At 44.6% G+C, this 17,069-nt stretch overlaps 1 protein-coding gene across 1 annotated transcript in view; it reads left to right on the forward strand.

Annotated features, from left to right (window-relative positions):
- Positions 1–13,493, forward strand: part of OS9 (ER lectin-like protein) — a 71,639-nt gene extending 58,146 nt beyond the window's left edge. The window contains exons 8-9 of the mRNA XM_087400727.1: positions 12,830–12,986; positions 13,090–13,493. Of these exons, the coding sequence (XP_087256853.1) occupies positions 12,830–12,971 (142 nt within the window). The 3' untranslated portion in view covers positions 12,972–12,986; positions 13,090–13,493. The remainder of the gene's footprint in view (positions 1–12,829; positions 12,987–13,089) is intronic.
- The last annotated feature ends 3,576 nt before the right edge of the window (positions 13,494–17,069 follow it).

Here is a 17,069-nt window from a genome sequence, read left to right on the forward strand (position 1 = left end):
AAGAGCATACCAAAGGGAAGAGGACGCGAATTGAGGAATTGATTTGTTGAAAGAAAGATTGTCAAAACCCAAATAGAAAGCACGTTGAGTACAAGAAATAATGGGAAAGTTGGATGAAGTGAGCAAAGAAAACATAGAGCCAATGAAAGCCAATGAAGCAAGTCAGGTACAAGATATGAGTGTCAACTCAAGGAGGGTGCTAAAGCCAAGATAAAGTAGGCACAAGCCAAGGCAGAGTAAGCACACCTTAATCTGTTGCAAGCATGAGAGTAAGTTAAGGCTATTGAGGAAGTAATGGAAGCTAAAAGGTTGATGGAGGAGGAGAGAGAGAGAAGACAAGAATTAAAAAGGCATATGAGGCGTAGGCATGGGAGGAAGATGAAGTTATGGGTGTGTGGAGTGTGGCAGTGCCACTTGTATCTCACAGACTCTCTCCAAATTCAATCTAAGCCTAGTGGCAATGTATGCACTAAGCTCTCATGTATGAATTCACATACATCATTATCTGTCTTTTGTGCAAACAAACAATCTTCAAAGGGTGCTGCAAACATGACAAATCCATCCTATGATGAGCAGCCTCTTGTGTTAGGCCATTTGGTAATGGGTGTATTTCCTTTGTGGGGCCCAGAGTGTGGGCTACTTGAATGCATGTTTGAGTGAAACCGATCATTAATTTGTTGGGCACAATTCGACAGCCTTTTCCCATCTTGGTTTATGTTTTTCTTCAACACTTTCTCTTTGAAAGGCTTTACCGTTTCCCCTTTTGTGATTTTTTATTTTTCTTGGAGGTCTCTTGTCTAAAGATTTAAATCTAGTCCTTTAAAAGAAATAAGGGACAGAGGGTGCTACAATACGTGCTATCTTGTTTTATTTTAGCAAGGTGATTGATGAGTAGAAAACTAGTCCTAACTTTCTAGTATTAAGAATATTGTGTAGATAGGTTGGAGATCAAGAAGACTTTGAAGAAGCGTTGGCAGCGTTCTAGACCTGGGGAGCGCGAGAGGGCAGGGTGAGAGGCAGCTTCCCAGTCCTAGGGGAAGCAGTTGGAGGGTGCTCGAGGAGGTCGTCCTCAGACTCCGGAGAATGATACTTTTTTTTAGTGTTGCAATAGACCCCTAACAACATGGGTCTAGAGCACTAGGCGCCTACCTAGCAACATGTCTCTAGAGTTCTTGGTGCTTCGGCAATCGCAACCCCTTCTGACCGCCCTTCCCCTATTCTAGACATCTCCCGCTTCTTCCTCCTCCTCCCTCCCCCTAGTCCACTCCCCTTATTGTAGCCACTCTTAGTACATTTCCTCCTGCCACCTCTCCGCTTCCCTCCTCTCCCCTTCCCTCTGTAACAGTTTTTACCGCTCCCCCTGCTGTAGCCACTCTCACTATCTACCTTCCTCCCACCACCTTTACGCTTCCATCTTCTCCTCACCTCTCTATAGCAATTATTCTATCTCTGGCCCTCCCCTTAGACTCAGCCTGGGCGAGGCTGACCCCCCTCGGGCTGCGGCTTCCTCCTCCGAGTCGCAGCCCACCCTCCCTCATTTGCAGGATACCGTCTCGTTGAAGTAGCTAGGATCCGGTGGTTTGTTCTCCCAGATTCTAGGTCCGAGGCCCTGCTTTGGGCAACCCTTGTCAAGGGAGTTTTGGGGGCTTGGACTATGGGACTTCTGGATGAGTATTCTCTTGCCTCAAAGACAATGGTGATGATCTTGCAGCCCCAAAAAGGGGGCTCCAGTGGAGTGGTTGGTTCTCGCACTCATTCAAGGAGTTCCACTTTGCCTCCATGGTAGGAAGTGAGCCCAAAATGCTGTCCAAATATGGGATGACAAGCTGTAAGCCTATTTCAGTTCCTTTGGAGCAGAATGAGTCTTCTTATCAATCTTTTTTTTTTCCCAAAGAAAAGAACCTTCTATTAATGCTTGAAAGATTTCATACAAGACAGCAGCCCCGAAGGTGCTGAGTATGGAAGAAACCGGAAAGGCTGAAAGAAAGAACTGGCCTATTCCAGAGAAACCCAGCTCACTGCCTAGGGAATCTCTGGTATTGGGGCTAACAGCCAAGTGGGGGGACTAAACAACTAGTGAATCCCTCGCGAGGTGAAGATGTAGAAAACTTCTGCAGGCCAAGCCTTGCAGAAACGAGCACGTCTCTCGATAGTCGCCTCGAAGCCTGGAGTTCCACTCTCCCAGGTGGATCGTAGTGTGTAAATGATATCCTGCCAGATGGCAACTAGGGTAGCCGAGGGTGGAACTGGGTGCTCACCCATCACAAGAGTGCAATGAGCCACCCAAATGTTCCACGCCGTCATGCTGGCTACCACCTTCCAAACGCCGTTCTCCCTAGGAGGAGGAGCTAGGCTATCAGCAGGGACTGCCTCATGGAGTGCTATCCTTTGGATGCTGTGACCTTGTATCCGGTAGGCTGGGGAGATCTCATCAATTTGAAACGCATGTCCTCGCTCTGTCAACCAGGCCACCATTCCCCAGGTGTAGTCTCTCTGAAGACTGTGCATACACGTCATGATCCTGAGAGCTCCCATCCAAATCCTTGCTGTGCTACGGCAGCTCCATAGGCAGTGCGGGATAGTCTCCAGGAGACCATCGGAGTAGCAATGGCACTATCTCTCCATGCGCATTTGCTCCAACCACGGTCCCATGGGCAAGCCTCCGTAGGCGACCAGCAAAAAGTAGGATATCTTTCTTGGCCGCAAACTGGACCATAACCGCGTCCAAAACCTAGTGTATATTAAGAAAAACAAGAAGAGAGATATAGGAAGCAACCAGGAGGGAGCAACAGTCTCCTCCACACTCAGCTCATATTCACCCCACACAATACAATTGAACACTACTAAGGTCACACCCATACATAGTAGATAAGAACTAACTATGGTTGAGTCAGTGTGACTCACCTTATTCACCTACTCACACAAGAGGAACAATAACAAAGAGCTTGATTCCCAACACTCCCCCTCAAGCTCAAGTAGGGAGCATAACACCAAGTAGCTCTTTAAAGTATGTAAACTTATCTCTGCCCAATGACTTGGTAAAGATATCTGCAACCTGATCTTCAGTCTTCACATGTATGAGATCAATCTTCTCTGATAACACCATCTCTCTGATGAAATGGTAGTGTACCTCAATATGCTTAGTTCTAGCATGATAAACCGGATTACTACTCATGTTATCACAGTAAAGTCTGACTGGTTTTTCCACATGCAGTCCCAAATCCTACAAAAGCTTCTGAAGCCAAGCAATCTCACATGCAGCCAATGTTGCACCTCTGTACTCTGCTTCTGTACTAGACAATGCCACTGTGGGTTGCTTTTTACTACTCGAACTCACCACTGCACTACCAAGGCTGAATGCATAACCACTGGTGGATCTCTTGTCATAGGCACATCCTGCGCAATCTACATCTGTGTATCCAACCAGTTCTATATCCTTTCCATACTCATAAAAGAGTCCATACTGATATGTTGCATTGACATAGCGCATAATCCTCCTCACTGCATCCAAGTGAGACTTTCGTGGCTTCTGCATAAACTGACTAATGAGTCCCACAGCATATATTAAACCAAGCCGGGTAATGGTCAGATAAATCAAGCTTCCAACCATCTGCCTATGCATGGTAATGTCATCAATCTCAGCTCCAAAATCAGCCATCATCTTCAAGTTTTGATCCAAGGGGATATCCATTGGTTTGCAATCCTTCATGCCAAACCTCTCCAGCATATTCAAGGCATACTGCCTCTGCATAAGCCAAATGCCATCAGGTGTTCTCAACACCTCTATGCCAAGAAAGAACTTCAAGTCCCCTAGATCCTTCATATCAAACTCCATTTTCAGCTTGCTCTTAATTTCAGCAATGCCATCATCATCACTACTAGTCAGAATCAGATCATCAACATAAATCGCAATCACAACATATCCAGCAATTGTCTTCTTTGTGAGCAGTGAATGATCAGCCTTCCCAACTGCAAAACCAAGCTCCTGTAGGTATCTATTGATCCTTTCATTCCATGCTCTAGGTGCTTGCTTCAGCCCATAGAGAGCTTTCTTCAACCTGCAAACATAGTTGGGATAGTCAGGGTGCACATAACCCTCGGGCTGAACCATATAGCCTTCCTCCAACAAGTCACCATTTAGGAAAGCATTCTTGACATCCATTTGCTGCAATTTCCAGCCATTTGCAGCAGCCAATGCTATGACAGTTCTCACAGTTGCCATCTTGGCAACAGGGCTGAAAGTTTCCTCATAATCTAGCCCATACTGCTGTGCATATCCTTTGGCAACCAGCCTTGCTTTATACCTTTCCACTGATCCATCAGACTTGCATTTTACTTTATAGACCCATTTGCAACCAATAGGATTCTTGCCTTCAGGCAACTCCACCAAATCCCAAGTCTGATTAGTGGCAAGAGCATCCATCTCCTCATCCATGGCATTCCGCTAATGACCATGTTGCACAGCCTCACCAAAGATAGTTGGCTTAGTATGTCCCATAACTTTTGTCATATATGCATAATGCCGAGTAGCATAACCACTATAAGTTAACCTGTCAACAGGATACCTGACTCTCTGTGACCTTCTCACTGGAGTGCCTGACTCTCTTCGTTCATGAGGAGGTATGTACTTGCTTCCCTTGACTCCAGGTGTAAACACAGATGGTATACCCAGCTCACTATCCAAACTGTCACTACATGACGAATCATAGCCACAATTTGATGGCCCAGGGACATCATTTTCAGCTTGCGAAAGCACCTCAACAACCTTGGCTTTCCTTTTATCTCTCCCCCTCACTGACATAGAAGTGTCAGTGGAATTGCGTAACCTGCCAGACCAAGGATTCACTGTAGTAGAACCAGTAGATGTAGGCCCAAATATGGATGTACTAATTTGCTGATTTTTATCATATGCATGACCTGCAGATGCATCATTTGGAACAGCTACTTTTGGCTTGCCATACCAAGATTCCAGCTCATCAAAAACAACATCCCGACTCACCATAGTCTTCTTGGTCGATGGGTTGTAGCATTTGTAACCCTTCCGGTTCTGTGCATAGCCAATAAACACACATCTTTCAGCTTTGAGATCCAACTTCCGTCTCTTTTCATCTGGTATATGCACATATGCCAAACTACCAAACACTTTTAAATGACTGACATCAGGCTTCTGTCGATACAATTTCTCATATGGTGTGAGCATATGAATGCCAGCAGTAGGAGTGTGATTCAGCACATACACTACAGTTGCAAGTGCTTCTGCCCAATAATAATCAGGTAAGTTCTTTTCATTCAACATGGCTCTACCACACGAACCAATCACCCCATTCTTACGTTCAGCACTCCATTCTGCTGTGGTGTATATGGGCATGTAAGCTCCCGTCTAATCCCATGATAGGCCAAGAAGTCATCAAATTCATTTGATAGATGTTCACCTCTATTATCTGATCTCAAGCATGTGATATATGACCCAGACTCCTTTTCAATATGTTGCTTGAAATGCTTGAAGGCAGGCAGGACCCCATCCTTATGTTTCAAAAAATACAGCCATGTATATTGGTTGAAATCATCAATAAATGTAACATAATATGATGAGCCTCCCATTGAGGTAGTGTGTGCGGGATCCCAGACATCAGAGTGAATCAACTGTAAAGGTCTACTACTCTCCCGCAAATGCTTAGTGAATGGCAACCTTGATTGTTTTCCAAACTGGCATGCAGGACAAACATGCTCTAAAGCAGTATACTTGAACTTTGGTAGGCCAACAACAATGCCTTTATGCGTAAACATGGCAGTCTTTAGTTCCGGCATGCCTGTCTCTAAAGTAAACATTATTCCTCGCCTTTTCCCTTTCGCAATCAACATACCAAACTCCTCAATGAAGCATCCATCCTTATTAAACTGAACTTGCAAGTTCTGCTTAGCGATTTGTCCAACAGACAACAAGTTCTTGGTGATCGAAGGCACATGCAACACTTCACGCAGCTTCTTGGTTTGACCATCATGCATCACCAAAGGCACAATACCCTTGTGTGTAATGTCATGCTGTGTATCATCTCCTGTGCAAACATAACCATGCACACTAGGAGTCATCTCATCAAACCACTCTCCATGCGGTGTCATGTGATTAGATGCTCTCGAATCAATATACCATATATCATCCAAGCCACCATCAATAGGCTTATGATCCTGCACATGCGTCATAGCAAATAGCTGATCTGAGGATGTCTCATGCGCATGACAAGAAGAGGCAAAATGACCATGCTGATTTGCCTTTCCTCTTTGATTTGCTTGCTTCTTGAAACAGCCTCTGACAATATGGCCAACCTTGCCAGAGTAATGACATGTCTTATCACTATTAGGATTATGCACTGTTTGTTGCGGTTGCTGCCAAGTACCTCTACCATGAGAAGCACCTCTCCCCCTATCTCTAAAGGCTCCACCTCCTCTCTGAGGTGACTGACTAGGGGTTTTAGGGACATGCCTGCCATCACCTCTACCATGGAATGAACCTCTGTGTCGTCCACCACAGCCTCTCTGATCAGAGTAGAACACTGCATCACTATTCCTTGAGCTATTGCCATTGGTATTCAGCCCAAGCTTCACTTCTCGTGGATCAAAAGAGCAACCAGCTCATTGAAATCCGGCATATTCTGTCTCACAGAAATAGAAGTGTCAAATGACTTATATTCGGGACCAAGTCCATTCAGAGTAACTGCAACCATGTCATCATCATTCACAGGAGCATCAATAGAGGCCAATTGATCAGCTATAGTTTTCATATCAGTCACATATTCCTGTGGCTTCCATACAGCACTTCCAGGCAGTATAGCCGACCCTTCACAAGTCAACACATAGATCATGGAAACTTTGAGACGCTATTGGTCCCATTGATTGAATGTATCGCTTCTTTGTTGACAGTTTCAAGGTTACTTTAAGAAAGATTATGCTGTATACAGGATGAGTCTGGGCATCGTCCTGGTAGTTTTAAAAGATGTCACATGTCATTTAGACGCCCAAATTCTTGAAATTTTGGACTGCAAAATTTCTTTTTCATCGACTTGAAAATTTGGTTCATGCAAAATTGTTTGTCAATTGCTGCATCCCTCCCTTCATATTGTTGAATTTCTGTTTCAACTGTATCTTTCTGGCACTTGTTGTGGTGCCATAATATCTTATCAAGATATCCCATGTATTCTTGGAAGACTTGCAGTTCAGAATTTGCATAACCATGGTATCTGAAATAGATATTGAAAACCAATGAAGTATCCTCCGTGCTCTTTCCACCCAAGCTTTATGATTCTTAACTTGTTCTGCAGTAGCATTTCTTTCTGGCAAATTAGGCTCTTTCTCATCCCTGTAACCAAATCCCAATGGCCTTTTCCAATCAGGAAATTTTCCATCCGAAACTTCCAAATGGCATAATTATTTTGATCCAACTTCTCTCCAACAATCTGTGTAATGTTGTCACTTCCGCACGTTACCTCAGATGCAAAAACTATCAACTAACAAATTGTAGCCAATCCACAGGTCTACAACTTTCCAGTTTAGTGCAGGTCCAAATTCCATAAGGTTTCACTGTTATTTGCTGCTAAAAACATGCACCTGCACACTTTTGACAGCAGTCCGGAAACTTCCAGTTACTAGTTCAATGGATCAACCGGACTCAAAATGCCACTTTGCTACTATCATTGGCAAGGCATAGCATTTGTCAAGCTACTTGACATTAACATCCAACCACTGGGCATCCAAATACCATCACATATATCCATGAACATTGCAATATCATGCCTACAACTGCATCTGACAATTTGACAGTAAGTTGTAAACTGTGACTTTTTCTGATTTTCCCAAGCTCATAACTTTTGACAGTAAATCCAAATGAACTTGCTTCCAAAAGCAAAGTCAGAGCTTGTATACTTGCCTTCAACTTGTGAGTTCAGACGAGCATCCAAATCCACACAGTTTGAGAAATAAACAGTCCGGAAAGTGACAATTTGATAACTTTTGAACAAAAAAACAGCAGCAGTACTTTTTGTGTTTGGAGGAACACGGGAGTCTTGGTAGCTCACCTCTGCCTCCATGGGTAATCTGCCTCGCCCCTGCCTCCATGGGTAATCTGCTCCATCGGCCAAAAGACTCGGTCGGACCAATGTCCCACTATGCCCAACCAATGTGAGTACGTTGTCCGAGCATACGTTCCTCCTAATCTCTGATCTCTAGGTGCCACATAAGGGGCTGACGCTCAAACTCCTCTGTGCATCTGGGCAGAGCATGAATGAGACCTCTTGCTAGTCTCTGCCAGACCCTGTAGAGGCTGCTCATCAAGGGGACCCTTCCCTGTAAGGGAGGTCTCTGAGGAGATTCATCTGTGTGAAGGCTGCCACTGTCCCCCAGTGCGTGGGTTGTTCCTTAGAAGCCCTCATTGTAAGAGGAGCTTCCAAGGCTCTGCACCTGGGGTGAGGCTGTGAACAACTAGCTTGCCCAGGAGGGCTCGGCTCGGCTCTGCTCTGCATCTCCGGATCAATGATATCCAAGCCTCCCAGTGCCTGCGGCATGATCGGGCTCTAGTGTTCCTCGTGCTGTCCGAACCTGCCCAAAGGAAGTTCCGAACCAACCGTCGGAGCTACCTAATGCATCCTCTGTGAAAGCACCAGCAAGAGGCGATATACCAGGCTGTGGGCAAGAAGGACTTGGTTTGCCACTAAGGCGCGACTTGCTAGAGAGAGTTTGGCCGAGCTCCAATATAGAAGCTTGCGCTGAACACTCTCAAGGACCGAGGCGATCTGTTGCTTTGCTGTAATGTCGATACCAACCTAGCATCCGAGGTATCTCGCTGTCTGGCTCTGCGGTATCCATCTGAAGCTAAAGTCACTCCCCCACTCACGAATCTCTTGTGTCTCCTCAAAGCCTGTGAAGAAACCTATGGACTTTGTCCATTTGATCCATGCACCCAAGGCCTCGCAGTAGATAGCCAGGGCACCCCTGACTCTCTCCAAACTCACTGTGGTGCTCTCAACATACAAGGCCGTGTCATCTGCAAACTCTGAGTCAAGCAGCTGTACGAACCTGGCAACGGTATGGAATCATACGATGGTACGAAGTGTACGGCGCCTGTACGGAAATAGTCCGTGCGGCTGTACATACAGCAGCGTACGGACGATTACAAATTTGACGCCTGCAGTACGGAAGTCAAGCTGCTGTACGGACAACGAGCTGTAGTACGGAAGTCCGTATGTTGTACGGCGACTGTACAGCGCTTGATAGCTGATGCAGATTGTACGGACGATGTAGCGGAAGGCTATACGGTAGAGTGTACGACACCTAGAGGCGTGAGCTTGGGAGCTGAAGTAGAAGATGCAGCAGCTAGTCTAGAAAGCAGGAGCTCAAGATCTAAGAGCACTCTCAGACACGGACAATGGCAGAAGTCCGGGGAGAGAAGGAGATGCTCTGATACCAAATGTTAGAAAAAGAGAGTGTGAGAGCAAGAGAGCTGAACGTAGTGCTTGCAATAGAAGAAGCGACTAATACAAGAAGTGGGATGGGTTTTATCTAAGTGTCAAAACCTTATCCTTCACTAACCGTAGTTAGTGAACTAAGTGTGGTTAGGGGGAAAAACCTCTAAATGAGGGAAAAGTGCCCCTAACCTACTTATTACAATACATTGGTCATTGCTGAATAATAATAATAATTCTAACAAGGCTTCTCCAAAACACTTGTACTCAGGTTAGGACTCTTTCTAGCAGCCAAGACTTGGTCGCAGAGTCCCCTGCAAATGCTTCATGTGCCGACTTGTACACCCACCTACTCACTACAGTGAGAAAACGCATATCTACTCAGCCAACACTAAAAGAGCCTAAAACAAAGGGATGACCACCTGCTGAAAAGTCCCCACGTGACAAGAGTTCCAATGGGATCCGCTAGCCCTTCACTAACAGTTTGTAGATAAAGGGAAAGTCCCTGTATGACCAGCCAACTCACCAAGAGTAGTTCATGGTCATCTAACAAAAACACTGACGAAGCCTTGGAAGCAGCCCGTGAGCATCTCACAGAAATAGCCTGTTCACCTCAGCATATTCTGTCAGTACAACTGGCGAAACAGTTTGTGCATATCTCGTACAAAGGGGAGTAAACACACAGCCGTAAGTGTGGCAACCCTCACGTGTAGCAGCCCGTACAATAGTCGTACCCCTGTCAGCAGCATTTATTGCTCCGTATATAGCCGTACCAGCAGCACGTGAAGTCCCGTACACATCTGTACCAGCCATGCTCAGTGCTCCGTAAACAGCCGTACATATTCATTAATACCCTTCCGTACCATCGTACGGCCACATGAATTCTCTCTCTGTAGGTGTCGGCCCCCGTGAGGTCTCTATCCTGCACGCCATATATCCCCTGTGCCATTTTCCCTGTCCAATTTTTGTCCAAGGCCTTCCTTGGCCTTCTTTTCCAAAAGGGGGAGCTCAAACATCAATAGTCATTGGGTTCCAAAATGTTCATCCTCTCAAACGTGTAAACGTCGATAAGTGTTATGAGCATGCACGCACACTTTTTTTTGTGAGGAAATATTTTATTGATGTGAAATAAGTACATTCATAGGTAGTCCAAAAGCGGAGTAACTACTACTCAACCGAAAATCTCTGTATAAGTCATATATACATCATGATCAATCAAATGAGTCTAGAAGCAATCATAAAACGATTGCTGCAGAGATCTTTTGAAAAAAACGAAAGATGGAAAAGTAGGATCACCAAAGACTCTATGATTTCTGTCCATCCATAGAGTCCAAAGTGCCCAGTAGCGCACCCAAACAAAAAATAAATCAAAACCCTGTCTAGCGGGATGAAAACCAAATGGAACCAGCGTTTAGAAGCAGCCCGTAAACAAACCCGGTACAAGAGCAACCTAGGAGCAGAAAACGAGCCGGCAGCAGCAGCCTGAACAGGGCGGAAAAGGCCGTACAGGTCTGTACACCTGTACGGAATTGTACGGAGCTATGGCGGGCTGTAGGCAGAGAATTTAGACCCCAGTTCGCTGTTTTTTGGTCGCTGATGTGGAGCAGCAGGTAGCTGAGGCAAACGGGCTTGTCTGAGGAGGCTAAGGAGCTGATGGGAGGGCTGGAGCAAAGGCTGCAGGTCCTCTCTCTCTCTCTCTCTCTCTCACACACACTCTCACCCTCACACACACACCTGGAGTTTGCTATCTAGAGCATGCACGCGCGCACACACACACTTTTTTTTTTTGTGTAAAATCTTTTAGTCATTATATTACAAAGAAGCTATCCCAGAAAGGGAGAACTATAATACATCAAGAGAAAATATCACTGTAGGACAAATATACATCATGATCAATGACATGAGATTGCAAGCAATCAAAAAGCGATTGGTGCAAAGAGTGTCGGAAGAAAGAGAAAGTAGAAAAAGTAGGATCACCGAAGACCCTATGATTGTGATCCTTCCATAGAGTCCAGAGTGCCCAGTATCGAACTCAAACAAGAAAGAAATCAAACTCCTATCTGGGTGGATGTACACCAAAGAGCCAGAAGAACTTGCCAAAAGCAGTCTGAGGAAACCGAGCTCTCAAAAACTGCCCAAGGAAGTCCAAAAAAGCACGAGAGGAAGGACAATGCTAGAGGAGATGAGGCACAGTCTCTCTCGGAGCCAGACATCTGTGACAAATAGATGAAGCAATATGTCGGCGTGCCAAAAGCTGTCCATGAGGAAGAACACCCAATAAAGCTCTCCACAAGAAAACCTGCTGACGGAGAGGAATCTTAGAATGCCAAATTTGTCTCAAACTTTTCTGCCACCATTTCACGGGACGATCACACACACACATTTTTAAGAATGCCCATTAGCCCCTGGATGGAGCAGATGAGGGTCGATGGCAACTGCCATTGCTGTGCCGACGGAATGTTGGAGACGATCCCCCACTGCCTATGGGGATGTCCAAGAGGAGGGCCATGCATTCTTGATTGATCCACCCTCCCCAGCCAACCTGACCCAGGGCCAGCATGTGGTTAGGATTGAGGCATATGATGTGACGTCTCCTTCCCGCATTCACCTTGAGCCTTCACTATGGAAGATAGTGTATCATTGCTTGGAACATTTGGGTGGGCAGTTGTAGTTTGGTGATGGGTGGTCAGCAGTTTTCCCCAGTAGCCACTCTTGTCACCATCTGGTAGGTCATTATTTACACCCTATGCACCAACTGGGAGCGAGGGCCACCAGGTTCTAGAGCATTTTCTGCAAGGCTTTGTCCTGCACGCATATTTTATATCCTCACAGCGAGAGGCATTTGCTGGATGTATAGTCCACTACCTTGGTTCTTAGCCCTTGTTCCAGAGATTCCTATTCCCTATGCAGTGAGATGAGTTCTCAAGAACAGGTTGGTTTTTTTGACAACTAAGCTTTTTTGTTTTGTCTTTCCCATGATGAGCACCTTTTAGACTGCTGATTTGTATGGTTGGTTTCTTAAGCATGAATAGAAGTTCCTTTTCTCGCAAAAATAAAGAACTCAGTTTTTTTTTTAGGGACAAAGATGTTGAGTGTTCTGGTTATTAGGTCATTATGAGGTGTTTATCCAGATGGCACACGCTGCAAGGGTCTACTGTGAGGTCTATGTAAGGACCACCTATAGTGCTTTATGTTTTTCATGTTCAGGTCAGAAAATTAAGTATTTCATGTTGGAGTCTCAAACAGCCTTATGTGCAATTGAGTCTGCCACATTACTTTTTGAGGTGAAATTCTTTGTAGGTTCTATTATTGTGTGGTGAGAACTTGAATTTAGTGTCCAAATTCTTGAAGAGTGGAATGTGCAATGTTTCTTACAGATCATTTCAGGAAGAAAGACCGCGATCTCTTGTTATCAACTGTACAGAAATGCCAACAACCAATGAAGACGTGGTGGATGACGAAAATCCAGTAGTTATAAGTGGACTACTTCCTTCTTCGGGAAAATTTGAAGAGCAGTAGTTTTTTTTGGGAGCAGTAAGCATTCCTAGATATGGGAATTTCTGCTAGAGAAGTTTCATTATTGTCTTTCACTTTTCTTACAGTCCTGCTGAGAGACATTTGAGTGTTGATTATGCAGGAGACAACATTCCTAGAGCTGTACACATGGATCCTCAATTGGAACTGAAGCAAGAGAAAATGCAGGCACCACAATCCATCATATGAACTCGAAAAACACCATCTACAAGGTCAAACTTGGATTGATTTTCAAGGGCCTTGCCAACAGCTTGTTATACTGAGATAAGCTATGAAACAGTTGGTTCTTGAACCCACAAGATTGATGGCTGGAAGGTTTATGCAGTGTGTGGCCCTGCACATATGGCATGGCAAATTGTTCATGATACATGTATCTAGATTTCTAGGCATGCTTCAATCAGCACATGGGCTCTATGATGAGCTGTGGGCTTAATGATTTAAGGTGGACTTTCTCTGTTGCAGTGTATGGATTGGTGGCAACTGTGTCTTAATTTATTTTCTCTGTTATCACAGGTCCTATCATGTAGACTGATGTTGCTATGATCTCTCCCCAACTAGTGGTTTTCTGGTTTGTTTATTTCCCCATAAATTTTCTGTTGTGGAAGGTCAATGAACATGCCTTAAGAGTGAAACAATAGGCGGCTTCAGTGTACCAACACCTCTCATCCGTAGTAGGTTCAGCTGCATGGACAAGTAGTAAGCCTTCTATGGCAATCTTTGTCCATCTACATTGGTTTTGCCATATAGTCCAGCACAAATGTACAAGCTCGGGATTATTCTATCTGCACATTCAGATATAATCGTCATCACAAGGTTATCATCGCCACGCTAGTACCCAACTACTTGCCACGAGGCTTGTTTGATGAGCTCAGAACCCCCATTGTTAAGAGATACTTGGTCAAAAGAATGTCTTTTTGGTTGGTTGCATTCCTTTTTTAAGAACAATCTTATCTAACGTATCATTTTCAAGGCTTTAATACAAACTCTCAATCCGCATCCTCTCAACCAACAAAAACAGCACAAAAACTTTCCTTTCATAGAAGAAGAGTGTGAAGCCTTGCCCTAAACCTTGCATGTAGGGGACCTAGCTTTTCCAGCAAAACGAGTTCATCATGCTTTCCTTCAGCTCGTGAACAAAACTCGAGGGAGCAAGTAGGGAGAAAATGCCAAAATTTGTAGTCGCAAAAGGGCTCTATAGAAGAACACATGAAGGGGGCAAGGTGTCATGATCTGTAGGCATGAACTAGCCCAGGGTGCAGCATTCGAGTGCTAGTGTCCTTTAGTTCCGTTAACCCATGGGCTAATTGGCAAAAGGGAGAATGGAAACAACTTCATGTTCACACCCATCGATAAGAAGGTGCAAGCAAGAGCTTAGAAGAGAACGGGGAGGGTGATGGTGTTGAGCAAGATTGAGCACCAACCTTGCTTAAAGCAAGGTTGGAGAGAGGCTAGGGTGCGTCGAGCGATGCTAGGGTTCTAGGAAGTGCAGTGATGAGGTGAATTTTTAATGTCTACTTTATGTTGTTTTGATTGAGGGACACCCTTCAAGGGGTTGTTGCTGTGTCTTGAATGTTGGGGAGTCCTAGACCACCATTTTCTCTAGATGCAATGGACATCTTGTGTTGGATGGTATACATCCTTTGAACCTCATCAAAGTTAAGAATGTTTTTAGCTTGATGGACCTTAATTCGAGGGAAAAACATCATTCCAGTAAATTGTGAATGCAATCCAAGTATGCTTTGTGATACTTTTTTCAAACCACTATCTCAATCATGGTGTGGAGTGCATGTGAATTGCCTTATAGAAAGGAGAAATGATGATGCCATATACTTAGTGCCTCTCTTTTGTGTTTGGTATTGTCTTGATTGATGATCATTTGCAATTGTGTTATGTAGCCTACATTTGTGTAGTACTCCCGTACAAGAAATAAGTAACTTGATGTGGCTAAAAATCCCACCCGTATGCATGAGAGTAGTATTTCGGGGACTAGCTTAGCATAATCAAAATACAATATTCTTCCTTATTCACCTTATACTAAAATTATACAAATACCATTTTTTCTAGTATGACTTGAGAAAAGTATTGCTACTCGTTGAAGTATCACAAAGGTAATATTTTTTAAAATTTACAAGCTAGAAAAGGAAACTCTTAGAGCATGAATTAGGGGGGTGTATATATAAATACAAGCACTCTGTCGACTCCATAACCGGAGAACTCAGGATCATGAGGGGTTATGGACAGAGAATTTCATGCATGGGCAGGAGGTCCTAGCTTTGATTTTAGCACAGATGTTCAACCATACTATATGCCATGGCTTCCCACTTTCATGGAGTACTACCTCGATTGTGCCAATATACAAAGCAAGAGACCCCAGGGACATTGGGAACTACTGCACCTTATGATTGGCCACACTTTGGCCAAGATTTATGGGTTGATATTGAGAGGGACATCAATGGCTACACAAAGGCATATGGGCAATAGGCTTTAGGATAGGTAGGATTCTAGAGACAGTTCTCCATCCTAGACCACATCTTCATCCTACGGGTTATCATTGAGGAGGCGACGTCGCTCTAAAACTCTACACTTGCTTTGTAGACTTTTGGAAGGCCTTTGACACGGTCTCACAATCTCATATGATCAGAAGACTTCAAGAGATGCAGATTATAGTGGTCATGATTTGGGGGATAATGAGCGTATATGAGTCCGTAAGAGGGAGATTTGGTGCCCCAAGAGGCTTATCACATTGGGTTGAGAGCATGATCAGAGTGAAGCAAGAGATGCCCCCTTTCACTAACTCTCTCTGGGCTCTACATTGATGAGATGGCATCCTTTATTAATTGCCTAGGAGGTGAGGAATCACTTCTGCGGCTAATTTGATGATATGATATAGACATTGTTCTCATATAATCTTCAACAAAAGGATTGCAGTGACATTTGGAGGCCTTAGAGGTGTTTTGTAGAGAGTGAGAGACTCAAGATAATTTTGGGAAGACTAGGGTATGATCTTCAACACCTCATGTGCAACACTCCATCGATATAGCTTCACTTATCGAGTTGAGCCACTAGAAATAGTACTGTCTTTACACATACTTGGGGGCGTCGTCATATGTCCAGTTTTCATGATGGACCATGTAGCTAGGGCATGACTCACATGAGAATAGGGACCTTTGGATTGACTAGAGAGGTGAGGAAGGACTTTCTTTTTTACACCCTAGTGAGGCTGACTACCATGTATGAAGCACCTTTTTGGGGTAGTGATCTTTTGACAACAGACTCGAGGAGATTTAAGCAGCCACAGGTGATTATGGGGTCTAGGATGATTTGAAGTGAGCCCACGAGAGGGATCGCCATCACACGACTCTAGATTGATGCCATCTTTTAGATAGTGACATTCCTTCACATAGTTTAGGGATTACCCAACTAGAGACTGTCAAGGCTGGCACTAGAGTCATCCAAACGGTTAGTTGAGAGCAGTATCAGTATAGCATAGTATGCACACGTATCCACATGGTTTGCCACCCAACTTCCCCTCTTTCAGTACATCATTCAGATGCACCGCCCAAGTTGATGAGATTAATCATATTATACAGTTAGATCTCCTCTAACTCCATACGTCTTGGACTTGGGGGAGGGACACTAAGATGTAGTTCTACCACAACCACTTCTTGAGAGTAAGGATTGAGGCAAGGAGAACTGCAGGCACAACCAAAGAGCAACAAGTTTATAGGTTACGCATGTTGGGGGAGGTCAAGACAGAGGAGAACTTCTTATGTGCCTGCTTAGCCTGCTATGAGGTCCGGGGATGATACCACTACCTCTTTCAAGAGGGGAATGGCTTTGGTCCACTCCTATGATTGATCCACTTCCATGACCAAGTCTTCATTTTGATCTACTTGATTTAGATATGATGATTTTGATAGATCAGGCAATGGCAAGAGGCGATCGCACCATAGTAGGCTGAGGTAGACTGAGCACAATGACATGTCAAATACTTCTAAGGCGGGTGGAGGAGGAGGAGCTAGCTAACATGGGGATAGTGTGGATAATCGGGGGGAGACAACATGCCGCTGTCAAGCTAGAGAC

This window comes from Dipteris shenzhenensis, chromosome 29, assembly GCF_047967505.1.
Source record: "Dipteris shenzhenensis isolate YYH24624 ecotype China chromosome 29, Dip_SZ_1.0, whole genome shotgun sequence".
In the NCBI taxonomy this organism is placed as follows: domain Eukaryota; kingdom Viridiplantae; phylum Streptophyta; class Polypodiopsida; order Gleicheniales; family Dipteridaceae; genus Dipteris; species Dipteris shenzhenensis.